The sequence below is a fragment of the Heterocephalus glaber genome, unplaced genomic scaffold (genome assembly GCF_053883595.1).
Source record: "Heterocephalus glaber isolate CG9 unplaced genomic scaffold, H.glaber_assembly_v1.0 deba00001673, whole genome shotgun sequence".
Lineage (NCBI taxonomy): Eukaryota > Metazoa > Chordata > Mammalia > Rodentia > Bathyergidae > Heterocephalus > Heterocephalus glaber.
In genome coordinates, this window is record NW_028258410.1 from 12906459 (window position 1) to 12925568 (window position 19110).

Genomic DNA, 19110 nt, shown 5'->3' on the forward strand with positions numbered 1-19110 from the left:
TGTCTTTACGGATGTAATTTTAAATTTAATTGAAACAGTTTTAGTGACCAGACAATATAGATGCCATTAACTTTGCCCAGTCGTAGGTCAGCAGTTTGGCCTCTCGATCTAAGTGCTTAGTCCCAAATTTGGATGATTCGGGCCTTTCGTTGAGTCAGCATAAATGAAAGTAACTGCGTGGTGACAAAGAACGCCACGATCTCGGGACCTTGAAATCACAGAGGTTTTCCGTTTGCATTAAACTGTGCTTCCTTTGTGGGTTGGTGGGGACTCTGGGCAGGGGGCCTCAGCACGGCTTTCCCCCATCCATCCGTACAGTGCCAGAAAGAAAGACAATGAAATTGTGCCTTAGCTTTTCACATTTCCACCCGGAAGTGACTGGCAGCGTGGCAGACTGCAATCCCTGTGCTTGGAAAGGTGGAACCCCAGGAAAAATGACAGAGGGTACTGCCTGCCATTCTGGCTGCATAAGGTCATCTCCCCCATCGGTGATGCAGAGTTTCAGAGATGATGTGAACCATTTTTGAAATTCGTAATTATAATGTTATGTGTGTATATATATATATATTTTTTTTTTCTTGCATTCTTTGTCTTCGCCTGAGGAATTACACCCCTTTTATTGGATACCAGTGTTCTAGAAGCTTCTGTCTCCTTGAGGTATTCACGTGGTTCGACAAGAGTGACTGCTTCTCTCCATCTCCTCATGGAGAGGGACTTGTCTCTTTCGGACCTGTCTTTCTGCAGAGGTGAGCCTTCCCTCTGTCAGGGCGAAGGAGGCCACCACTCTTGTGTCTTTGGAAGATACAGGTTGCTGCCTTGGCCTCGAGCCTTCACCTCAGAATAGGGACTCCATTTTCTTCCTGGGCCCCAGAGCTGCTTCCTCCTCCTTGCAGGATCCCAAGTGGCTGAATCTCAAAACTGAGCCAGTGAATGCAACCCTGGCGGTGCCGTGCAGAGTCGAGATCTTTCTGTAGCAGCAGTGGACCTAGGGCGCCATCTTTATTGGCCCCTCATTGAATACTGTCCATTCTGCAAGGTGGGTAGTGTCTTCCTTGGTAGGGAGGACGCCGAAGGCCGCAGCCTTCCCCCTGGATCTGTGGAGTGCGAATGGGGCGAGGGTGCCGAGGAGATGGCACTGAAGCTGTGAAAGCAGAAGCCAAACCGTGACCTTGACTCTGGTCTTGCTCTCATGAGTAAGAGAAAGATAAGAATGGTTATCCATTCGGACATCACTACTCCTCTCTCCTGTCTTTATGGCTTGAAAATGTTTGTCAGGGCAAAGGGCCCTGTGTGCCATGTGTGAGGCCCCACACACACCCCACGTCCCTCCATGAGGTGATTCCGGAGGCTTCAAGATGCTGTGTATGAAAGAACACAGGGTCAGTCCTTACTGTGTGTCCTGGAAAGGCCGCTGCATGTGGCTTAATTTATCATGAAGTCTCCAACGGGACAGGTCTGGGAGAGCTTGTGAGAGAGGGACTCAACGTGTATCCAGGTAGACGCAAAACAGAGTGCACCAGAGAGAAAGCCAGCAGCTGAGGGTGTTTAGGATGTCACCATCTGTCAGCTACCCAGTGCTACTCGCTACTCTGTAGTAGGCCGTGGAATGGGTGGAAGAACCCGCTCTCTGCCTTCAGGCGGAAGTTCTAAGTCCATTGGTTCCTGTCAAGTTGGCTTTTTTTTTTTAGTGGTAAGAAACTTAAAAGAAGTGCATTGTGGTATCCTGGGGTAGACCAAGGACATCGGGGAAAAAACTGGCAGTTTGAGAAAAACCTGGAGTTTCCTGAGTGTGATGGACAGGTGGACATTTCTTGGTTTTGACAAATGTGTCATGTTTAGGGAAGGTGTTCAGATAGGAGGACTGGGTCGTGCGTCCACATGGGGCCTCTGTGTACTGGCTTTGCCAGTTCCCTGTAAACCTAAAGTTGTTGCAAAATAGAGTTTGTTTTTTAAAAAATGAAGGGGCTGAATGTGGTGGCACACGCCTGTAATCCCAGCTGCTCAGGAAGCTGAGGCAGGAGGATCATACATATGAGAACAGCCTGGGGAGCTTAGAGAGACTCTGACTTGAAATAAAAAGGACTGGGAACGTAGCTCCAGGGTAGAGTACCTCTAGGTTCCATCTTTAGTAATGGGGGAAAAAAGCAACCAGGTTAACTCTTGTTATGGGTGCATTGTTTTTTTATTGTTTTGTTTTTTTGGTACTGGGGATCAAACTCAGGACCTTGTGCTTTCGAGGCAGGCGGCGGAACCACTGAGTTAAATCCCTTGCCCAATGCATGGGTATTTGTGAGTCTTTCCCCCTGCATTCTTCTTTGTGATTAACTTTTTTTCCCAGTCCCCTGCAACCCAGAAAACCCTCCTGCTGGAGACGGCAGAGGCAGTCTGAGCCCAGTCATGTGGCTCTGCTGTTTCTAGAGCCCGGGGTCCAGGAGGCCCGTTGTGGAGTGTGCTTGGAGTATCACGCCCCACAGGCCAATAACTAACCAATCTTCAGACCCATTAACACAGTGGGGACTCGGAGAGCAAATGAAAACCCCATCCTGAGACCTTTAAAACTCTCTGCCTGTGTGTGAGATACCCAGTATAAAGCAGCCGTTTGTTTATGGGCAAGAAACAGGGGGTCCTCTAGGTCTTTCAGGGTTCTGCTTGGTCCTGAACTTTGTAAAATGCCCCCCACCAACCTCCCCTTCTCAAGTTCCATTTTCTGGCTGACTTGACCTTAGGTTTGTGGAGAGAGAAACCCTTAAAAATGGCAGCAGGGCCTTGGAACCTTCCAGGCTAGTAAATGTTTATGGGATGGAGGCGCTGGTCGGTCATTTCCTTTCGGGGGAAACAGTAAATGAAGCTACTTGCCTTATGCCTGCTGAGACCCCGCGCTCCTAATTGTCTTAACATACTGGTGGGGCAGGGGCTCGGAGGATGGTGGGGGAAGGGGGAACAGAAAACTTGGGGCCTCTGGGGGCTGAAGCACCCCAGTAGCTTGGAAGTGCCCTTTTTAGGTGGGTGTAGGGACAGTTTCCCAGCTTGGGCACTAAGGACAATTTAACCATGTTGTTCTCCAGGGAGCCAGCGTGCTCCAGTGTCCCTCAGAAGCCCTGGCCTGTACCCTTGAATGTCAGTAGTGTCCACCACAAGTCATGACAACCAAACCAGTCTTTAAGACATTTGCCAAATGCCCCCCAAGGGACGAAGTCACCCCCGTGCTGAGAACCGCCGATGTAGGGTAACTTTTCTCCAGCTTTGGAATTTGTCTGGGAGTCTCTGCCTCAGACCCCCTGGCCCATGGCGGGCAAAACAGCATTTCTAGAGGGACGGATTATTTTCAAGCTGAAAGGAACACAGATTGCAATCAAAACTGAGCCTTTCAGGAAGCAGAAGCTGGGCTCGCCTTGGAAGCACCCGGAGACCAGTGGAGGGGGGCCATGGAGGACCCAGAAACGCACACTGAAGACTGCCCCTCTTTACCTCCCTCTCCGCTTGCCCGGGAGTAAGCTGGGCAGTCACTTTGGGGATCCAGCCCTGTTTGCTTAGACCTCGGCTGCTGCCTGTCTTTGTGCAGCCTGTGAGCCCAGGGGGTTTATACATCTTTAAAACAGGCAATAAATAATGAAAAGAAGGATATTTTATGACAAGTGAAACTGACCTGATGTTCATATGTCAAGGTCTCTAACATGGATTTATTGACAGCTCATCTGCTGGTTCTCGAAGGCCGAGTCAGCCCTCAGGATGGGATAGTAGTTCTCTAGATCTGGTTCTCCGGCCAAACCTTTGGGTGTTTGCCGTCTGGGCTTCGTGGGCATCTGTGACCCCTGCTTTTGCTGTCTCTGTTCCCTGCCTGGGATCCCTTTTGTCCTTCAGGCTGGGACTGGGCTGCTCACACCTTTGTAGGTGGATTTTTTTTCTTTTGTGGAGCTGGCTATTGAACCCAGGGCCTCCCCCCTGAACCTGAACTACATCTTCAACTCTTTTGAAACAGGGCCTTACTAAGTTGCCTAAGCTGGACTCTTAACTGTTGAACTTCCTCCCTCGGCCTCCTGGCTTCCTCAGAGGGTTGGACAGGTGTCTGCTCTGAGGATGTCTCTCAAGTCCCCTGTAGGATGGTGTTGTGTTTGTGGCTTTTCCTAGACTGGCCTGGACCAGGCCCCTTCCCTGTGTTGCTCTTTATGAGTTTCTCAGGCGGCTCAGGTGGGCTAAGACCTCGGCTCCGGGCTGACACCACGTGAGTTGCTATCCCACCTCTGCCATTTGTCCAGCTTATGACCTGCCCGATTTTCTCCCTGGGGTTGGTACTGGTGCCCGTCCCAGTAGAGAACCGTGTAGAGCCGGCCTCTATGTGTGCACCGGGGACACCAACAGTGCTGTCACTAACGAACACCTGGACCCCCAGTGCCTGTGTGCCTGGCTGCAGCTCCCGGCACTGAAGCCCTGCACCGCCCACTGGCCGAGGCAGGCGGTGTGTGCGCCCTGACTTCTGGGATGTGGGTCAGGGGTGGCCCTTCCCCGGCCATGTCACCCGGCTAAAACTGGAAGCTGCGCTGAGTTCATCTGGAGGCAAGCGGCAAAGCCGGAAGCTGGTTTTATCATCACGAATCCTGTTTTACTAGAAAGGCGCCTCTGGCTGATTAAGAGCTGAATGTCGGTGCAGGGCCTTAAGGAAACATGGAGCCCTCAGGACCAGCTCCAGGTGCGACCTTGCCAGCATAGGTAGGACACAGGTGGCAGCCGTGCTTCAAAAACACCGCTGAGAATTTAACAGTAAAGCTGTGCAGTTCTCCCTTTTGTGTCTCAGAAGCGCGTGTGGGTCAGTATCTGTGTCCCCTGCGTCCTTTGATGTACACAGCTGTCTCCATCTCCAGTGAGGCCCCGCTGCCCCAGCCGTGCACCCGTGTAGCAGCTCCCCGTGTAGTTTTACGTGGGAGGAAATGGGATCAGGGGCCCAGGTCCCCTGCCCCACTTTGGGGACAGCAGGGAGCTGTGCCTCTGAGGCTGGGGACCAGTGGTGCCCCTTGCCTGGCTTTGGCCTGATTTTGCCTGTCCGGCTGCTGCCAGCCCCGGAACCTGGCAGTGGCTGGGTGGTGCTTCCGCTCCTCAGAGACGCCTGTGGTCTCTCCCGACCCTCAGTCCTGAGGCTCGACGCACCCTGGAAGTTCCTCACCGGAGGACACACCCTTGCGTTACTCAGGAGGCCAGGGCACTCGAGAAAGCCAGGCTCTTCGATCCCTTCCCGGGCGGCCGGTGAGGACAGACCCCTCCCCGCAGGACAGAGGCCGTGCTGCAGGGGTGCCGATCTCGCCCGGGTTGCTCACAGGGTTCTGGCTGCCCCGCTGTGGCAGCGGCTCCTTCTCCCATTGCACATGAGGTGAAGCCTGGGTTAGGCCCAGGGTTAGGGTCTGTGTTACAGCAAAATACAGAAGCAGGCTCTGGGATGGTATGAGGTCTAGATACCACGATGCCTGCCACTGCTCTGTGGAAAGACCCATGATTCATTTAGGGCTTGCTTGGCTGCAGGTCACAGACCACCTCCCCAGAGCGGCTTCACACAAAACCCTTCACTATGTGACTTCAGATCTGTGATACCACACTAGGTACCCATGAGCTTTTATCCCCTTTTCTCCCATTCTCAAATTCTTCATGCCTGTTAACTTGTGGTTATAAGGTGGCTGCAGCAGCCCCAGACATTTCATCCTTATACAATCACATATTCAAGGAAGCAGAAGGAAGGGTCCGAAGAGTTCTTCTGGCCTGTCTGTTGCTTGGTTTGTCTGAAGTTCCCTGGAAGACTTCTCTTTAAGTCTCATGGGCCAAACTTGGTCATAAGGATTGGTCTCATGAAAGGGAAGATGACGAGGGAAGCAGCTGTCCTCAGCCCACACAGTGGGAAGGAGCGAGGGGGAAGTAGGTTGGAAGTGGTTGTTGGGTAGCCATGTTGAAATGATTTCATTTTCTCACTTTGTCTCTGTTGTTTCTATGCATACAGTTGGATTCAGGACGATGTGTACCCTTACGGTTTGTCTCCTTTATGTGTGCAGATAAATATGAGATGTGATCCGAACACACAGTGAATGTTTAAAATTTAAAAATTATGATAGTAAGAGACACACTGCCATGAATTCTCCTCACAGTACTCACTCGTCTTTGAACACACTTCTCCCATCATGCCTGCCGCTTTCTGAAGTGGTTCTGGAGTCCTCTTTCGTGAGTGTCTTCGCAAAGTGTGACCAGAAGTACGGCGAGCTCTGTGCTGAGCGCCATCCAGTGGAAAGGCAGGCATTCACACAGCGGTGTGTCCTCATCCTCCTCATCCACTGGGTCTGCCGCCGTCCACCTTCTTGTCCTCAAAGTCGAGGTGACCGGGAAACGGGAGCGTTTTGAACTGATTCAGGATGAGGCAGCCACCACCACCATGCAAGACATGAAAGAGGACTTCAGAACTGCTTCAGAGAGTGGCAAGAAGGATGGGATTAAAGTGACGGGAGGATGTTCAGGGAGGTTAGCGGCCATATGTCTTTTACTGTAACCAATATTCTTTAAAATGTGAACATTCACACTCCATGGAAGCCCTCCGCTCTTCCCACAGCCCCCGGGTGAGTCACCAGTGTGAGTCTGCGTGGTGGGCTGGTCTCGAATCTGGTGTTAATTCATCCAGACCCACAGAGGGATTTCAGTTTCTCCTTCACTTCGGTCTGAAAGTAGGTTTGACTTGAGCTCAAACTCCGAAGACAGTGAGGGCCTCGCCAGGGGCCAGCTGTTAGGTGGAAACAAACTTTAGCGGTAACCCTTCCGGTGTCCCGAGACAGCAGGAGTTCTGGGCGAGCAGAGGCCTGGCTGGGCTTGGCGTGCATCTTGTTTGTGGGACAGGTGGCTCAAGACACCCAGTGTGTGTGGGAATCTGGGTCTGTGCCTGTCAGCGGGGGTGGAGGGCGGCTCCGGGAAAAGCTGTCCCCTGTGGTGGCATCCGCCGAGGGCCTGCTAGAGCAATTTCTACAAGGTCTGGGGTCCTCTGCCCCTTGTTTGTTCCCAGGGGACACTGATGTTTTGGAGTCTGCGTGTTTCCTTGGGCTCATGGGTCGGACGAGACAGCCTGGGCCAGGCTTGGGGGAACACACTTATGCTTCCCACGAGGTGGGAGGCTGAGGCAGGGAGATCTGAAGTGTGAGCCCAGCCTGGCCTCCTTAGTGACTTAGTAAAACCCTGTCTCAAAATAAAAAGTACAAAGGGCCGGGGATGCAGCTCAGTGCGGAGGCCCCAGGTTCCATCCCCAGTACCCACACGGGGAAAAGGGGTCATTCTCATGCATCTCTTGCCTCTGTCACTGAGTAGTATCCCTTTCCCCTCCGCCTCACTGATTCTCCTGCTGCTTGCCTTCCCAGCTTCCTCTGCTGGCTGGAATCCGCAGACAGGAGGAAAACCCACTGGTGGTAGAATGGGCTAGGAGGTGGTTCTGAAAAATAGTTTGCTTCCTGATGAGTGACAGCTGAGCAAATAGAACTCTGTGTCCTCATCTCCCTTTCCTTGTCTTGAGTGTAGTTCTAGGAAGATGTGATGCTTGGAGCCATGACAGCCATTTTGCGACCACAGGGCCAAAAGCCTGCAAATTAAAAGTCAGTGTGTAGATGTCACGGCAAGAATGACACGAGAGACTCAAGTTCTTGATGACATGGTTGAGCTGTTGCATTCATCCGAACTTTCGGGGGAGAGCCTCCTGTCCTAGGGAGCTCGAGTCACGAGTCTGCGCATGAATCAGTCAGTCTAGAAGGTAGATGATGCCGCATGAATGGCAGTGGCCGGCCGGTCCCCTGTGGCTGGGCGGGGGGTGCAAGGCGTGTCACTATCTGTTTATAGCTCTGTTAGTCATTAGAATAATAACCTAGTTGCTAACATCTGCTGCACATCCCCTCTGCAGCACCCTTTAAGCTCTTCACTGATGGTCGCTGAGTCTCCATGGCTGCGATGCGGTGGAGCTGTGACCGTCACCTGCTCGCTCACAGCCTGGGGCAGCAGCAGTGGTGAGGGGCTGGCCTGGGGTGCTGGGTCTGATCCTGACACGCACCCTGGCTCCTGGGGAGGACGGGGCAGGAGGGGCCGCCCGCCGGGCACCCTCAGGCAAGCCACGCTCTGGGTCTGACACCTGCATCCTGCCCTGGCCCCCAGTGTCTCCTCCGCTGGCATTGGAGTCCCGGCTGCCAGTGAGGTGCCTGGCCCTCTCTGGGCGGAGAAGCTGGGGCCGGGAGAGGGGACCCGTGCACAGCTGCATGGGCCTCTTCGTGACCCAGTGGTAGCTGCCCTTCAGTCTGAGCTGACTTCCTTCTCCTGAGGCCTGAAGTGGGTTCAGAGCACAGCAGTGCCTCTCCAGGGTGTTCGTCCTTCGGATCGGGGATTTGAGGCGGGCTTCTTAGAAGGAAGGAGGCTCCGAGGAACTTCCTGTTTGCAGTAACCACTGCTCCCTCCACTCCCGGGCAGCCTCAGCACCTCTGCACTTCCCGGTTTCTGGGAACGAAGGTGACCGTTCTGCTGGCAGTTTTTGGGGGGGGGGGGCAGGCAGAGCATGGCTTTCTAGAATACTCTTATTTTGAAGGGCAGGTGGGAGCCGGGCAAAGGCAGCAGAGCTGTTTCCTCTTCCCTGCACCTGCGCCTCGTGGGCCTAATGAGTTTAGGTTGATGGAACCCAGACCTCAGGAAGGATTATAAATTCTCATTTGATTTGATTTTCTTCTAAAATGCCTTAAACCAGCTGCGCCTCCCAGCTGACCCAGGCTCTGGCTGCTCTGGGGAGGGAGGCAGGGAGGGTCCAGCCGCACCCACCTGCCCGCTCCCAGGGCCCAAGGGCCGGCCCTCTTGGTGGTCTCTGCCACACCCCGCTGCCCCGTGTCTCCCGGGTCCTCACAACAGCCAGGGACTCTGCAGGCACCTGTGGGGAAGCTGAGCCAGGGGGAGATGAGTTGGCTGGTCCTGAGCCCCTGCAGAGGGTTGGCAGAGCCTGTGTCAATCCAGACCCCCAGCCCCAGGCCCTGGGCCCAGCCCGCTGCTCCTGCTCCCAACGCCTTGCGAGACTCCTGAGCGTGCGCTGCCCCGCCCACCTCTCTCCTGGGGCCTCTCGAAGCAGGTCCCAGCCCAGGAGCCCAGGTGGGCGCTGAGCCCCAGACCCCCAGATTAATGGGGCTGAGGTGTGTGCGTCCTCCAGCTCCCAGGGCCCGGCCTGCTGGAGCCTGGAGCCTGGCCCGTTTTAACCCCATGACACCCCAACAAAGCCAGTCCTGCTGTTTGCGTCAACCGTGTGGCAGATGAGGGGGAGGGACGCTGGCCCCCAGGAGGCAGAGCTGACCGCCCCGCCTTGGTCAGTGGTGGGGACTCTGGGTTCCCGCCCTTCGTGCCTCTCTTCTCTCTTGCAGCTAAGGGGGGGGGTGGCTCAGTGGTGGGGAGCTTGCCCAGCACCAGGGACATCTAGAGGGAGCACGGTGGCTGCCGAGTGGACCTGCCCACAGTCGCAGTGCGGGCTGCCTGGGGCTGCATCTGATCCGTGTGCGGAAGGCCAAGGGGTCGGGGCGCTGCTTGCTGACCCAGACCTCTGAGGACCATGCTGCAAGCTGTCACACACTGTGCACCGGGAGTCGCCAGCCACCTCGGTCCATCCAGGGCCTCAAACTCGCAGCTCTGGGATGAAATTCTTGCTGCTTCTGCGGAGTTTCTCACACTGGGACCCTTTTTTGTGTGTGGTCCTGGGAATAGAACCCAGAGCCTTCGAACTGAGCTACATCCCCAGCCCCATTTATTTATTTATTTATTTATTATTTTTTGGTACTGGGGATCAAACTCAAGAACTCGTGCTCGCCTGGGTGATGCTGCGCCGCTGAGCTACATTCCCGGCTTCCCCAGCCCTTTTTTCTTTTTTCTTTTGAAACAGGGTCTCGCTAAATTGCCGAGTTGCCCCGGCTGGGCTTGAACCTGTGATCCTCCTCCCTCAGTTTCCCAGAGGGCTAAGATTACAGGTGTGCGCCACCACACCTGGCTAGGGAACCTGCTGTGAAAGGAAACCATCTCGTGTATCTGAGCAGCGCAAAGCCAACCAGCCAACGTGCTGTTTAGATTTACATGAATCACAGGGGGGCAAAGCGAAGCACTCTGTTTCTCAGCCACCGCCGCTTTTCAGGTGCTCCGTGGCCACGTGGAGTTTGTGGCCACCATGTGACACGACACAAATGCCTGTGTTCAGAGGCATGGTTGGACCGTGCACTGGTCAGTTTGGTAGGATGTCGGTAACTTTATATGGTGAGGCCTTCTGGAAGAGCAGGGACCTCAGAGTACTATCACTAACTGCCCCTTACTGGGGGAGACCGGGGCCAGTGGCCTGGAGTCACCCCCCGGCCGGCTGGCAGCCCCAGTGGGGCCACATCCGGTGCCATGGCCTCTTGGGTCTGTCTGTGGCTCTGGGCTCTCACTCTGCACTGCTAACACTAAGACCCTCTCTGTGTTGCCCAGACTGGACCCCTGCCTGTCACCGCCTCCTGGGTAGCTGGGACCCCAGGCCAGGCCACCAGGCCCGGTAGGGTTGTTCTTCGTGGTGGGGCTGTCCCCGGCCTTGCCGGAAGTCGAGCAGAACCCCTGGGCTTGAGCCAGTAGCTAGGTGCCTGGAGCATCCCAGCCACAGCTGTGACAACCGAAAATGTCTCCAGATGTTGCTCAGGGTGCAAGGATGTGGGAGGAGCGTCAGGACAGAACCCCCTGGTGGAGAGCCATGGTTGTAGCCGAATATCGGACCCGTTTTCACTTAGCTGTGGGGCTCCGCTGTCCGAGTCTAAACACACAGGTGTGCCGGAAGTGCTGTGCATCAGAGCCCTGTGCGTTTAATGTCTGCAGGGCCTGGGGCCGGTGATGGTGCCCTGTAAGGGAAAGAGGGCAGGGCCAGGTATGAAGAGCCCTGGCCCTGGGCTCCAGGCCAGCGTGGCCATGGCGAGGGACTCTACTCGGTGTCCTCATCTGTGAAATGGGCATGGTCCCTGGGCCTGCCTCAGTGCAGCTTTTGTAAGGATCCATCGAGGCGGTGTGTCCCGTGCCCAGATGTGACAGTCGGCCCTGAGCGGGCTTTGAAGAGGCGACTGCCCCCCTCGAACCGCTCAAGCTGGCTGCTCGGACCAACCCGAACAGCACGGGAAGTAACAAGAGGTGAAGAGGTTGTGGGGAATCGGGATGCTTACGCACTGGTACCGGGAGCATAAAGTGGGGCGGCTCCTCCACATAATAAAGGTGGAGTCACTGTACGATCCAGCCCTCTGGCTCTCGGTGTGCACTCAGAAAAATGGAAAGCAGGGTGCTCGGGATATTCGCACTCTCATGTTGTGGTGGAATTAGTCACAATAGCTAAAATGTAGAAGCAACCCAAAGTCCATGGAGATGATTGGATAAACAGAATGTGGTCTGTCCGCACAATGGAATAGTATTCAGCCTTCAAAAGGAAGGAAATTCTGACACCTGACCCAACATGGCTGAGCTCAAGGACATGATTCTAAGTGAAATGAGTCAGTCACAAGGGGACAAATACTGCTCTACTCCACTGATGGGAGTGGGCAGATTCCTAGGGACAGGAAGTAGAATGGTGGTAGATGGGGACTGGGAGGGAGAATATGCTTAACACGTTCATGATGGGTCCATGACTTATATGCCTCAGAGCCCCTGCTGTACATGCACCACTGTCCCTTGGGGTGACATGGGACAGTCCCATAGGGTTCGAACCGGCTGGAACATGTAATGGGGACAGGGTTTAAATTCTGCAAGATGAAAGGGCTCTGGAGAATTGCCCAGTACTCATGTATGACACTATTAAACTGTACACTTAAAAATGGCTAGAATGGTGCCCCCTTTTTTTTTGTATAGAATTGAACCTAGGGCCTTTTCACTGAGCTATGTCCTTACCGTCCCACCCACCCCTTTACGTTGTATTTTGAGACAGGGTCTCACCAGGTTGCTAAATTGCCCAGTCTGGGCTAGAACTTGGAATCCTCCTGCCTCAGCCTCCCGGAGTACTGGGATTGCAGGCCAGTTTAGCATGGTGCACTTTATGTTGTGTGCATTGTACTGCAGTTAAGCATAAAAGTGGTGGCTGCCACCTGGCTCGGGTTGTGTGGGGAAGATGCTGCCGTCTGGGTGGGCGCCTGCCATCTGCTCTTCCTCAGCCCTTGGGAATTCAGGAAGTGCTTGTTGACTGAGCATGCAGGGTGTGGGGGTTTTCTTGGCTTGCAGCTCCAGCCTTCCTGTAATCCCTGCAGGGTGCCTGTCCCCCTCTCCCAGGAGCTGGTAGCGGAAGTGAGATTCCCAGCTTCTCCAGGCCTGGGGCTGCTCTTGCTGATAGGAGCACATTTTCCTGGGGAGCCGTGGCCTTTCCAGAGCTCCCACCTTGCCGTGCACCTCTGGCAGCCCTTTCAGCCCCGTCATCTAAATCTTCACATGAATTTCACATTCCCCAGCTTCGGGGCTGTAAATCACTTCTCAGCCACAGTCCGGATGAGCCAGGTCCAGGGAGTGCTGGGGGCCAGAACCTTCCAGACCAGCCTCATCCCTGGCAGAAAGGAGGGAGCAGCGTGGCAGCTTCGGTGTTAGGGGAGGGAAGACCCTGGGGTGTGGGACCCTGAGCTGCCACAGGTCCTGAGCACTCAGTCTGAGCCATGGGCTACAATGTGGACCTCGGCTGCTTCTGCAGGTTGCTTAGCCCATGAGAATGCTCCATCCCCAGCCGAAAGCGCTGTCCTCGGCCCCAGCAGAAGCCACAGGACCTGTCCTCCGAGCTCGTGAGCTAGGAGCACCGGCTTCTGATGCAGGACTTGCGGTTCTGTCCTGGAAAGGCTCCCTTTGCTTGTAAAATGCTCCTTCCTGGCTCCCAGCTCAGTGGCATTTGGGGTTAGGAAGAGGACCACACAGTCTGGAAGGCTAAGCAGCCTTTTTGGGGAAAGCCATCACGCTTTGGAAGGAGCCACTGGTGACTAACTTGCTTACTGCCTTCTCAGCTCCCCAGCCAGGGGGAGGCAGCTGCAGAGGAAGGGAGTTTGCACTGTGCAGCTGACAGGTCCTGGCCCGGGGACAGCCACCCACTCTGCTGTGGCATAGGTGCCAGTCGGCTCCACAGGAGTCTGCTGCTTGACTGTCCACGAGAGAGCGTCCTTCAGAGATTCTGAGCGGCCAGTGACCCGATCCACAGCACCCTGTCCAGTCCCCTCTGCCTGAGCGGCCACCGCTGGGTCCCTGTGCCCTCCTGTCCCCGGCTCTGCTTCTCTTCAAGACAAGAGTCTCACTAGGTAGTTCCAGCTGACCCCAGTCAGACACACTAAGTTCCCCAGGCTGTCCCTGAACGAAAGATGTTCCTGCCTCAGCCTCCTGGCTGCTGAGATTACAGGCATGTACCACTATGCTGGGCTCTTTCCGGCCTTACTTGGTCCCAAACACAGTCGCAGCATCCACTGCCAGCCTGCTCCTGGGGCGGCACACTCCCCACGGCACCGCGCTATATCCTGTCCGTGGCCACAAGTTCAGGTCTGCCCTGAGCTGTGCCCTGTTTGTCTCTCCCCTTGGTGCCCTTGCCTACTGGGCCTTCCCAGCAGCTCTCTGCACCGTCTCGACTTCCTTCCCTCCAAACGCTTGCTTGCGCTTGCGCTGAACAGTGTTTGCTTCTGTGCTTTCCCTGCGGGAAGCATCCTGTGCATGGCCGGCTCCTCTAGTCCGCCAGCCCCTTCCCTGTTGGGACAGGAGAGCTGACCGAGAGCACTCTGATCAGACGGGGCCACTGTCCTGGCGCAGGGCAGGAGAAGGGCGCACGTGCTGGAGATGCCTGTCTGCCCCAGGCCCTCCTGAGCCTGCTCTGTGCTCCCTGAGGTCCGCTTCCCATAGGATCACAGGATGGAGGTCTGGGCTACCGCAAATCGCAGGCAGGCAGGCAGGCAGGCAGCATCGCCCTCCCACTGAAGAGCCAGGCCCTCCCCTCTTCCCTCTCCCCTTTCCTTTTGCATACAGGGGATCCAACCCAGGGCCGTTCTACTTCTGACCTGTATCCCAGCCCTTTTTGAGGTAGCGTCTTGCTAAGTTCCCCAACCTGGTCTTGAACTGTGATCTTCCTGCCTCAGCCTCCCAAGTAACTGGGATTAGAGGTGTGTGCCTCTGCACTGTCACTTGTCTTGTGCTTGTTATTCCCAGTGGACCTCTCCTCCAGCCCCTCAGCATGCTGTTCCTTGACTCAGGGCTTCCTTTGTGCTGTTCCCTCTGCCTGCTGTGCCCTTTCTCTGCTGTCTTTGGCTGCTTGGCTCCATTCTGCCTGAGTCCATCCTGCACCTTTCCTGTGAAGAACTCCCACCTGCACCATCACTGAAATCCAGGGAATTGCCCAGCCCTTTAGGGCTTGTGTCCTCTTGGCTCCATACCTGTTTCCCCCAGATTCTTGACATGGAGGCTGCCAGGTGGTAACTAGAGCCAGGAGCACTCATATGTCTGACGCAGTGATTCCGCACCAAGGCATCTATGGTGGGGGGAGTTTGTCCCCCGCAGGGCACATTTGAGAAGTCTGCTGTTCATGGTCCCTGGGGCCCCACTGGACTCCTCCCAGTAGCCATCAGAAAACAATTTCTCTTCACGCGTGCCACTGGGTCCCACACAGCAGTGCCGGGGACCGGCGGTGGCCACCCTCGGCTTGGGCGGAGTTGTCATCTACTCAGCCCAGCAGATCCAGGAAGCCCTGCTAAGCACCGGGAGCCATGCTGGACATGGGGGTGTAGGTTGCAGACAGCCATCCTCCTCCTCCTGGGCTTGGCCAAGGGGGAGTCTTGTATCTGGAAATCATCCAAGCCAAAGAAGCGATTCTCCTGGCAGTGGTCACCTGAAGGTGACACAGTGACCTACCTGCCTATTTCCCGCCCCGTACCTTTCTGGGTGTGTGTAATTGGCATGTGTTTGCTTTGCTCAGAGCTGCTGTCATTGCAAAGGGCAGCACCTCAACTAATTAGCTCAGATGGGACTCGTTTGAAGGTGCTCGGCTCAGCTCACAGACTGGGGGAGCGGCCACCCTGCCTCTGGAGGGCAGAGACCGTGGACAGGACACAGCTAGCCCGCTGCGGCCTCGCCTCCGCTCCACCCTCCCCAGCCGCTGGGACTTTTTCTCCCAGAGCGGCTTTCTCTGCCTGGTGGTGCGAGCGGCTGACAGGGTGCTGGGTGACCTGACCCTCCTAGAGTTTGAGGCAGAGGAAACGGACAGGTGCTCCTTCCCACCAGCTGCCCATGAAAAGAAAAGAGGCCTCACATCTGGTCACACTCGGGGCTTGTTCCCTCCCATCCTGGAATCTGGGAGAGGGGTGTCATGGATCAAGACAGCGGCCTTCTGTGTCCCCGTGGCTGTCCCGGGAGAGATCGATCCCACAGGGCTCTCCAGAGGAGGACAAGCCACCCGTGGGTGGCCGCTGAGAAGCAAGCAGTGACTCCCAGGAAAATGGTCTTTTATATCTGGTTTCTCACATTTGTAAGAATCATTATGTTCGTTTATCTGTGTGCATTGGTAGGTGCACACATGAGTAAGTTTATGTTGGGGTTCATACTCCTAATTGTTCGGGTGTTTGAGTTCCCTTCGTGTCTACACAGCAAGCTGCCAGTGGACTTGGTTATTTCAGACCCCTTGTTCAGAGGACTCTTCATTTGGTGAGGGGTTGCCTGAACATCTCTTGTATCTGCAGGTGGGAGGAGAAACCCGGAAGCTGAGGGGAGGCAAGATGCTCCTGGTGGTGCTGGGGGGCAGGTGTGACTTGGGTCAGGACTGAGGTTTTTCCCTGAGGTGTGTTGAGAGCGCTGCCTGGGGTCAGCAGCTGCCTCTAACTCTCCATCAGCACCTTCCAGCCTGGAACTTCTGTTCCCAGGGCCAGTTTGGGAGCAATGGCTGCAGCCTTTTGTGGAAGAAGGGCACTGAAGCTGGCTTTGGGAACAGTCAAGGGCCAGCTGCCGCCAGGAGAGTGTTTTCCACTATAAAGAAGAAGCCTTGGGAAGATGAGATTTGAAATTGGGTTTGGATTTTGAGTTAGTCTCTCCTTTTAAGTTATGCGGGGATGAACTCCTTTGATAATTCATATGAACATATTTTCAGAACATTCGATGGTGGAGGCTTCAGGAAGGACAGAATGACATGGTTCATGCCTCTCCTTGTCTTCAAGTAATTATGAAGGAAACTCACTTAGAAAGCCATCCCAGAGAACCCACAGATGTTCTCAGGAAATGTAATTGGCTGCTTTATCTATTTCTTTATTTTAAAAAGAAACTTTATCATCCCGATACCTGTTAACAAGTAAGATACAGTAGATCAGAAAGTACTTAGGACTGTGCAACCAACTATATTTGTGAGTTTGTATGTCAGTGTCTTCTTCATTGGATGTGGCTTTAATAATTGGACCTGCGTTTCTGCCATGCTTATGCAAACTTCCTGTACTGTTTGGTCTCTTGCAACTCTTTTTTTCCGCCGGTAAACTTAGGATAAGCAAACTGTAAGTTCCCATATGCACACCTCGCTTCTTCTGCACTGATTGTCATTGTCCTGGCTCATCATGTTAGAGGTCCCGAGACAATGCAGACACAAATTGTTACCGTTACAACAGTGCCTGCTCCTGTGACTTCAAGGCCCCCCTGTATTGTTACTCTCGGAGGAAGGGAGGCCTACAGACCTTCGGTAACTTGCCTGAGGTCACAGCTCTGAGTTCTGTGCTCACCCATGACTTTGGGAAGTTGCTGGACCTCCCAGAGCCTCGGTGCCCTCATCTATAAATGGGGGTCATAAGGGCCAGGGATTTAGCTCAGAGGTTTCGCCACCTGCTGCGCAAGTGCAAGGACCCGAGTTCGATCCCTGGTACCAAAAAAAAAAAAAGGGGAGGGGTCATTTCTGCCTCACGGCTCCATCACGTAAGGGCTCAGAGTGCTCGGTGGGGCCATCACAGAGGAAACACACTTTATTGCACTTTGGGTTTTCTTAAGCTATCCTTGGCTGTAAACTAGAGGTCTGCAGCCCCGGTCTACTTGGCTGCGCCATTTGCCATGGGGGCTGTTCTGAAGGCTGGCCTGCTGAGTTCCCACGAGTGGGTTTACCTCACGGCAGTTTGGTAAGCTGCACTGTTCACGTGTAACGGTGGAATAAGAAAGTTCCATCAAACAAGCAGAGAAATGGGTTTGCCAGGCTGTCAAAGTGGCCACAGAGATGCATGTGGGTCAGGTCTCTGGCTTTGATGGGACGTGGTTCAATTCAGCTCCTTAACCCTGAACAGACGCCTCCACATCTCTGGGGTCTCAGGTGTGTGCCCCGAATTGTGCTTACCTCCCAGGGTGGTACGGGGCTGAATGAGTCAGCAATGGCAGGGATTGGCTCAGGTATCTTTTCATGTGCCCCAACCTTGGGGTCACGTCCCAAGTGCTCTTGATTCCCAGCGGCCTTCCTTTATAGCAGTTGCCACAAAAGCCACCCCACCCCGCCTTCTGTCCTCTTGGTCAATGAGGATAAGGGTCTGTTGGTGCTTGGTGCCCTTCTGTCCCACTCAGGCTGCCTGTCCCGGGAGAGATGTGCTCCTGTGGGACTGGGGCGGGTGAGGGGAGTGCTGTCCTCAGGAGGCACTGGATGCTTTGTGCAGTGGCCCGGGTACCAGCAGCTGTGCCCCACAGATCTCTCCCATCTCTCCAAGGGAAGCCTGTCCTGAGCCCAGCCAGGGCCCCAGCCTTAGGAACTCCATCAGCCCTTCTGCCCAGTGTTGTGCCCTATTACTAAGGGTCACAGTTGATCTTTTTAGTTTTAAAAAATTTTTATTTATTTTTTTGGTACCAGGGATCGAACTCAGGACCTTGCGCTTGTCAGGCAGGTGCGGTGCCACTGAGCTACATTTGCGGCCCCTCAGTGGATCTTTTTAAATGGAAATCTGTAGGAAGGGCCTGGGCTGCCAGTGGTGTGAGCCACTTCCCATCATGCATTTCTGTCCTGCTATCCTTGGAACAGCGGCAGCCCAGGGGCTTCCAGTGCACATTAAGTGGATAGGAGCTGATCACATCTCTCCTTTTTTTTCTGCCTAAACTGGCTGTGTGCTGCTTTTAGATGTATCTGGGAGTACAGAAATTAAAAGCACAGACTTCCAGACCCTGCCCAGAGCTGTGGGCCCTCCTGGCTCAAGGTGGACTAAGGACAGCATGGTCCAGGCCCCACTGTGGGCTTCTCTTCCCAGCTCCACGGAATTCACAGTCTTCACTTTGGTGGCTTGAAATCTGCCGAGATGGCAGCATTTACACCACGGAAATTGGCAAACACTGCAGATCAAGCCCTAGAGACTGGTTATTGGACATTTACCAGTCCAGCCTGGGCCAGAGCATCTGTATTTTTAAAATGCATCCACAGTAATCCTGAGGTGCAGCCAGGGCTGAGAACTGGTGGCCTGAGGTGTCCCAGAACAGCCACAGGAGATCCATGTTACCGACAGTAGCTAAATGTCCAGCACGAACATGTGATCAGTTGTTCATATGAATTAGGTCACCCAACCCTTACAACATCCCATCAAGGCACCGTTTTATCCTTTTTGGATGGAGAAATCGAGGTTTAGATGGGTTGCCTCTGCCTCATCCAAGGCCGCAGTCCCGCAGGGGGAAAGGCTGGGCTCCAGCCAAGGACTGAGCTCTGGGGACCAGAGTCTGGCTGGTGCTTCTTAGATGGCCATGGTCAGTGTCCCCCTGGCCCCAGCGGGTTGCATGCACAGTCATGCTCTTGTTCTGCAGGATGACCCCAAGTCCCAGTCTGGAACCTTCCAGGCAGTGTGCGCCTATGGGGGAGACAGTTATCACATGGTGGCAGTGGGCAGCCTCTACCCTCTGTGCCAGGAGAGAAACCCCGAGACTAACGGCCTTTTGCACTGACCTGTGCTTTCTTCCCTTCCAGTGGAACATGACAAAGAGTTCTTCCACCCACGCTACCACCATCGTGAGTTCCGGTTCGATTTATCCAAGATCCCGGAAGGGGAAGCTGTGACTGCAGCTGAGTTCCGGATCTATAAGGACTACATCCGGGAACGCTTTGATAATGAGACCTTCCGGATCAGCGTCTACCAGGTGCTCCAGGAGCACTTGGGCAGG

The 19110-nt window shown here is 54.6% G+C and overlaps 1 protein-coding gene across 11 annotated transcripts in view; it reads left to right on the plus strand.

The window, feature by feature from the left end:
- The window catches only part of Bmp7 (bone morphogenetic protein 7), an 85063-nt gene that overhangs the window by 18493 nt on the left and 47460 nt on the right, over window positions 1–19110 (plus strand). For all 11 annotated transcript variants that reach the window (XM_087197873.1, XM_087197876.1, XM_087197871.1 and 8 more), the window contains one exon: window positions 18917–19109. In XM_087197873.1, coding sequence (XP_087053999.1) covers window positions 18917–19109 — 193 coding nt within the window. The remainder of the gene's footprint in view (window positions 1–18916; window position 19110) is intronic.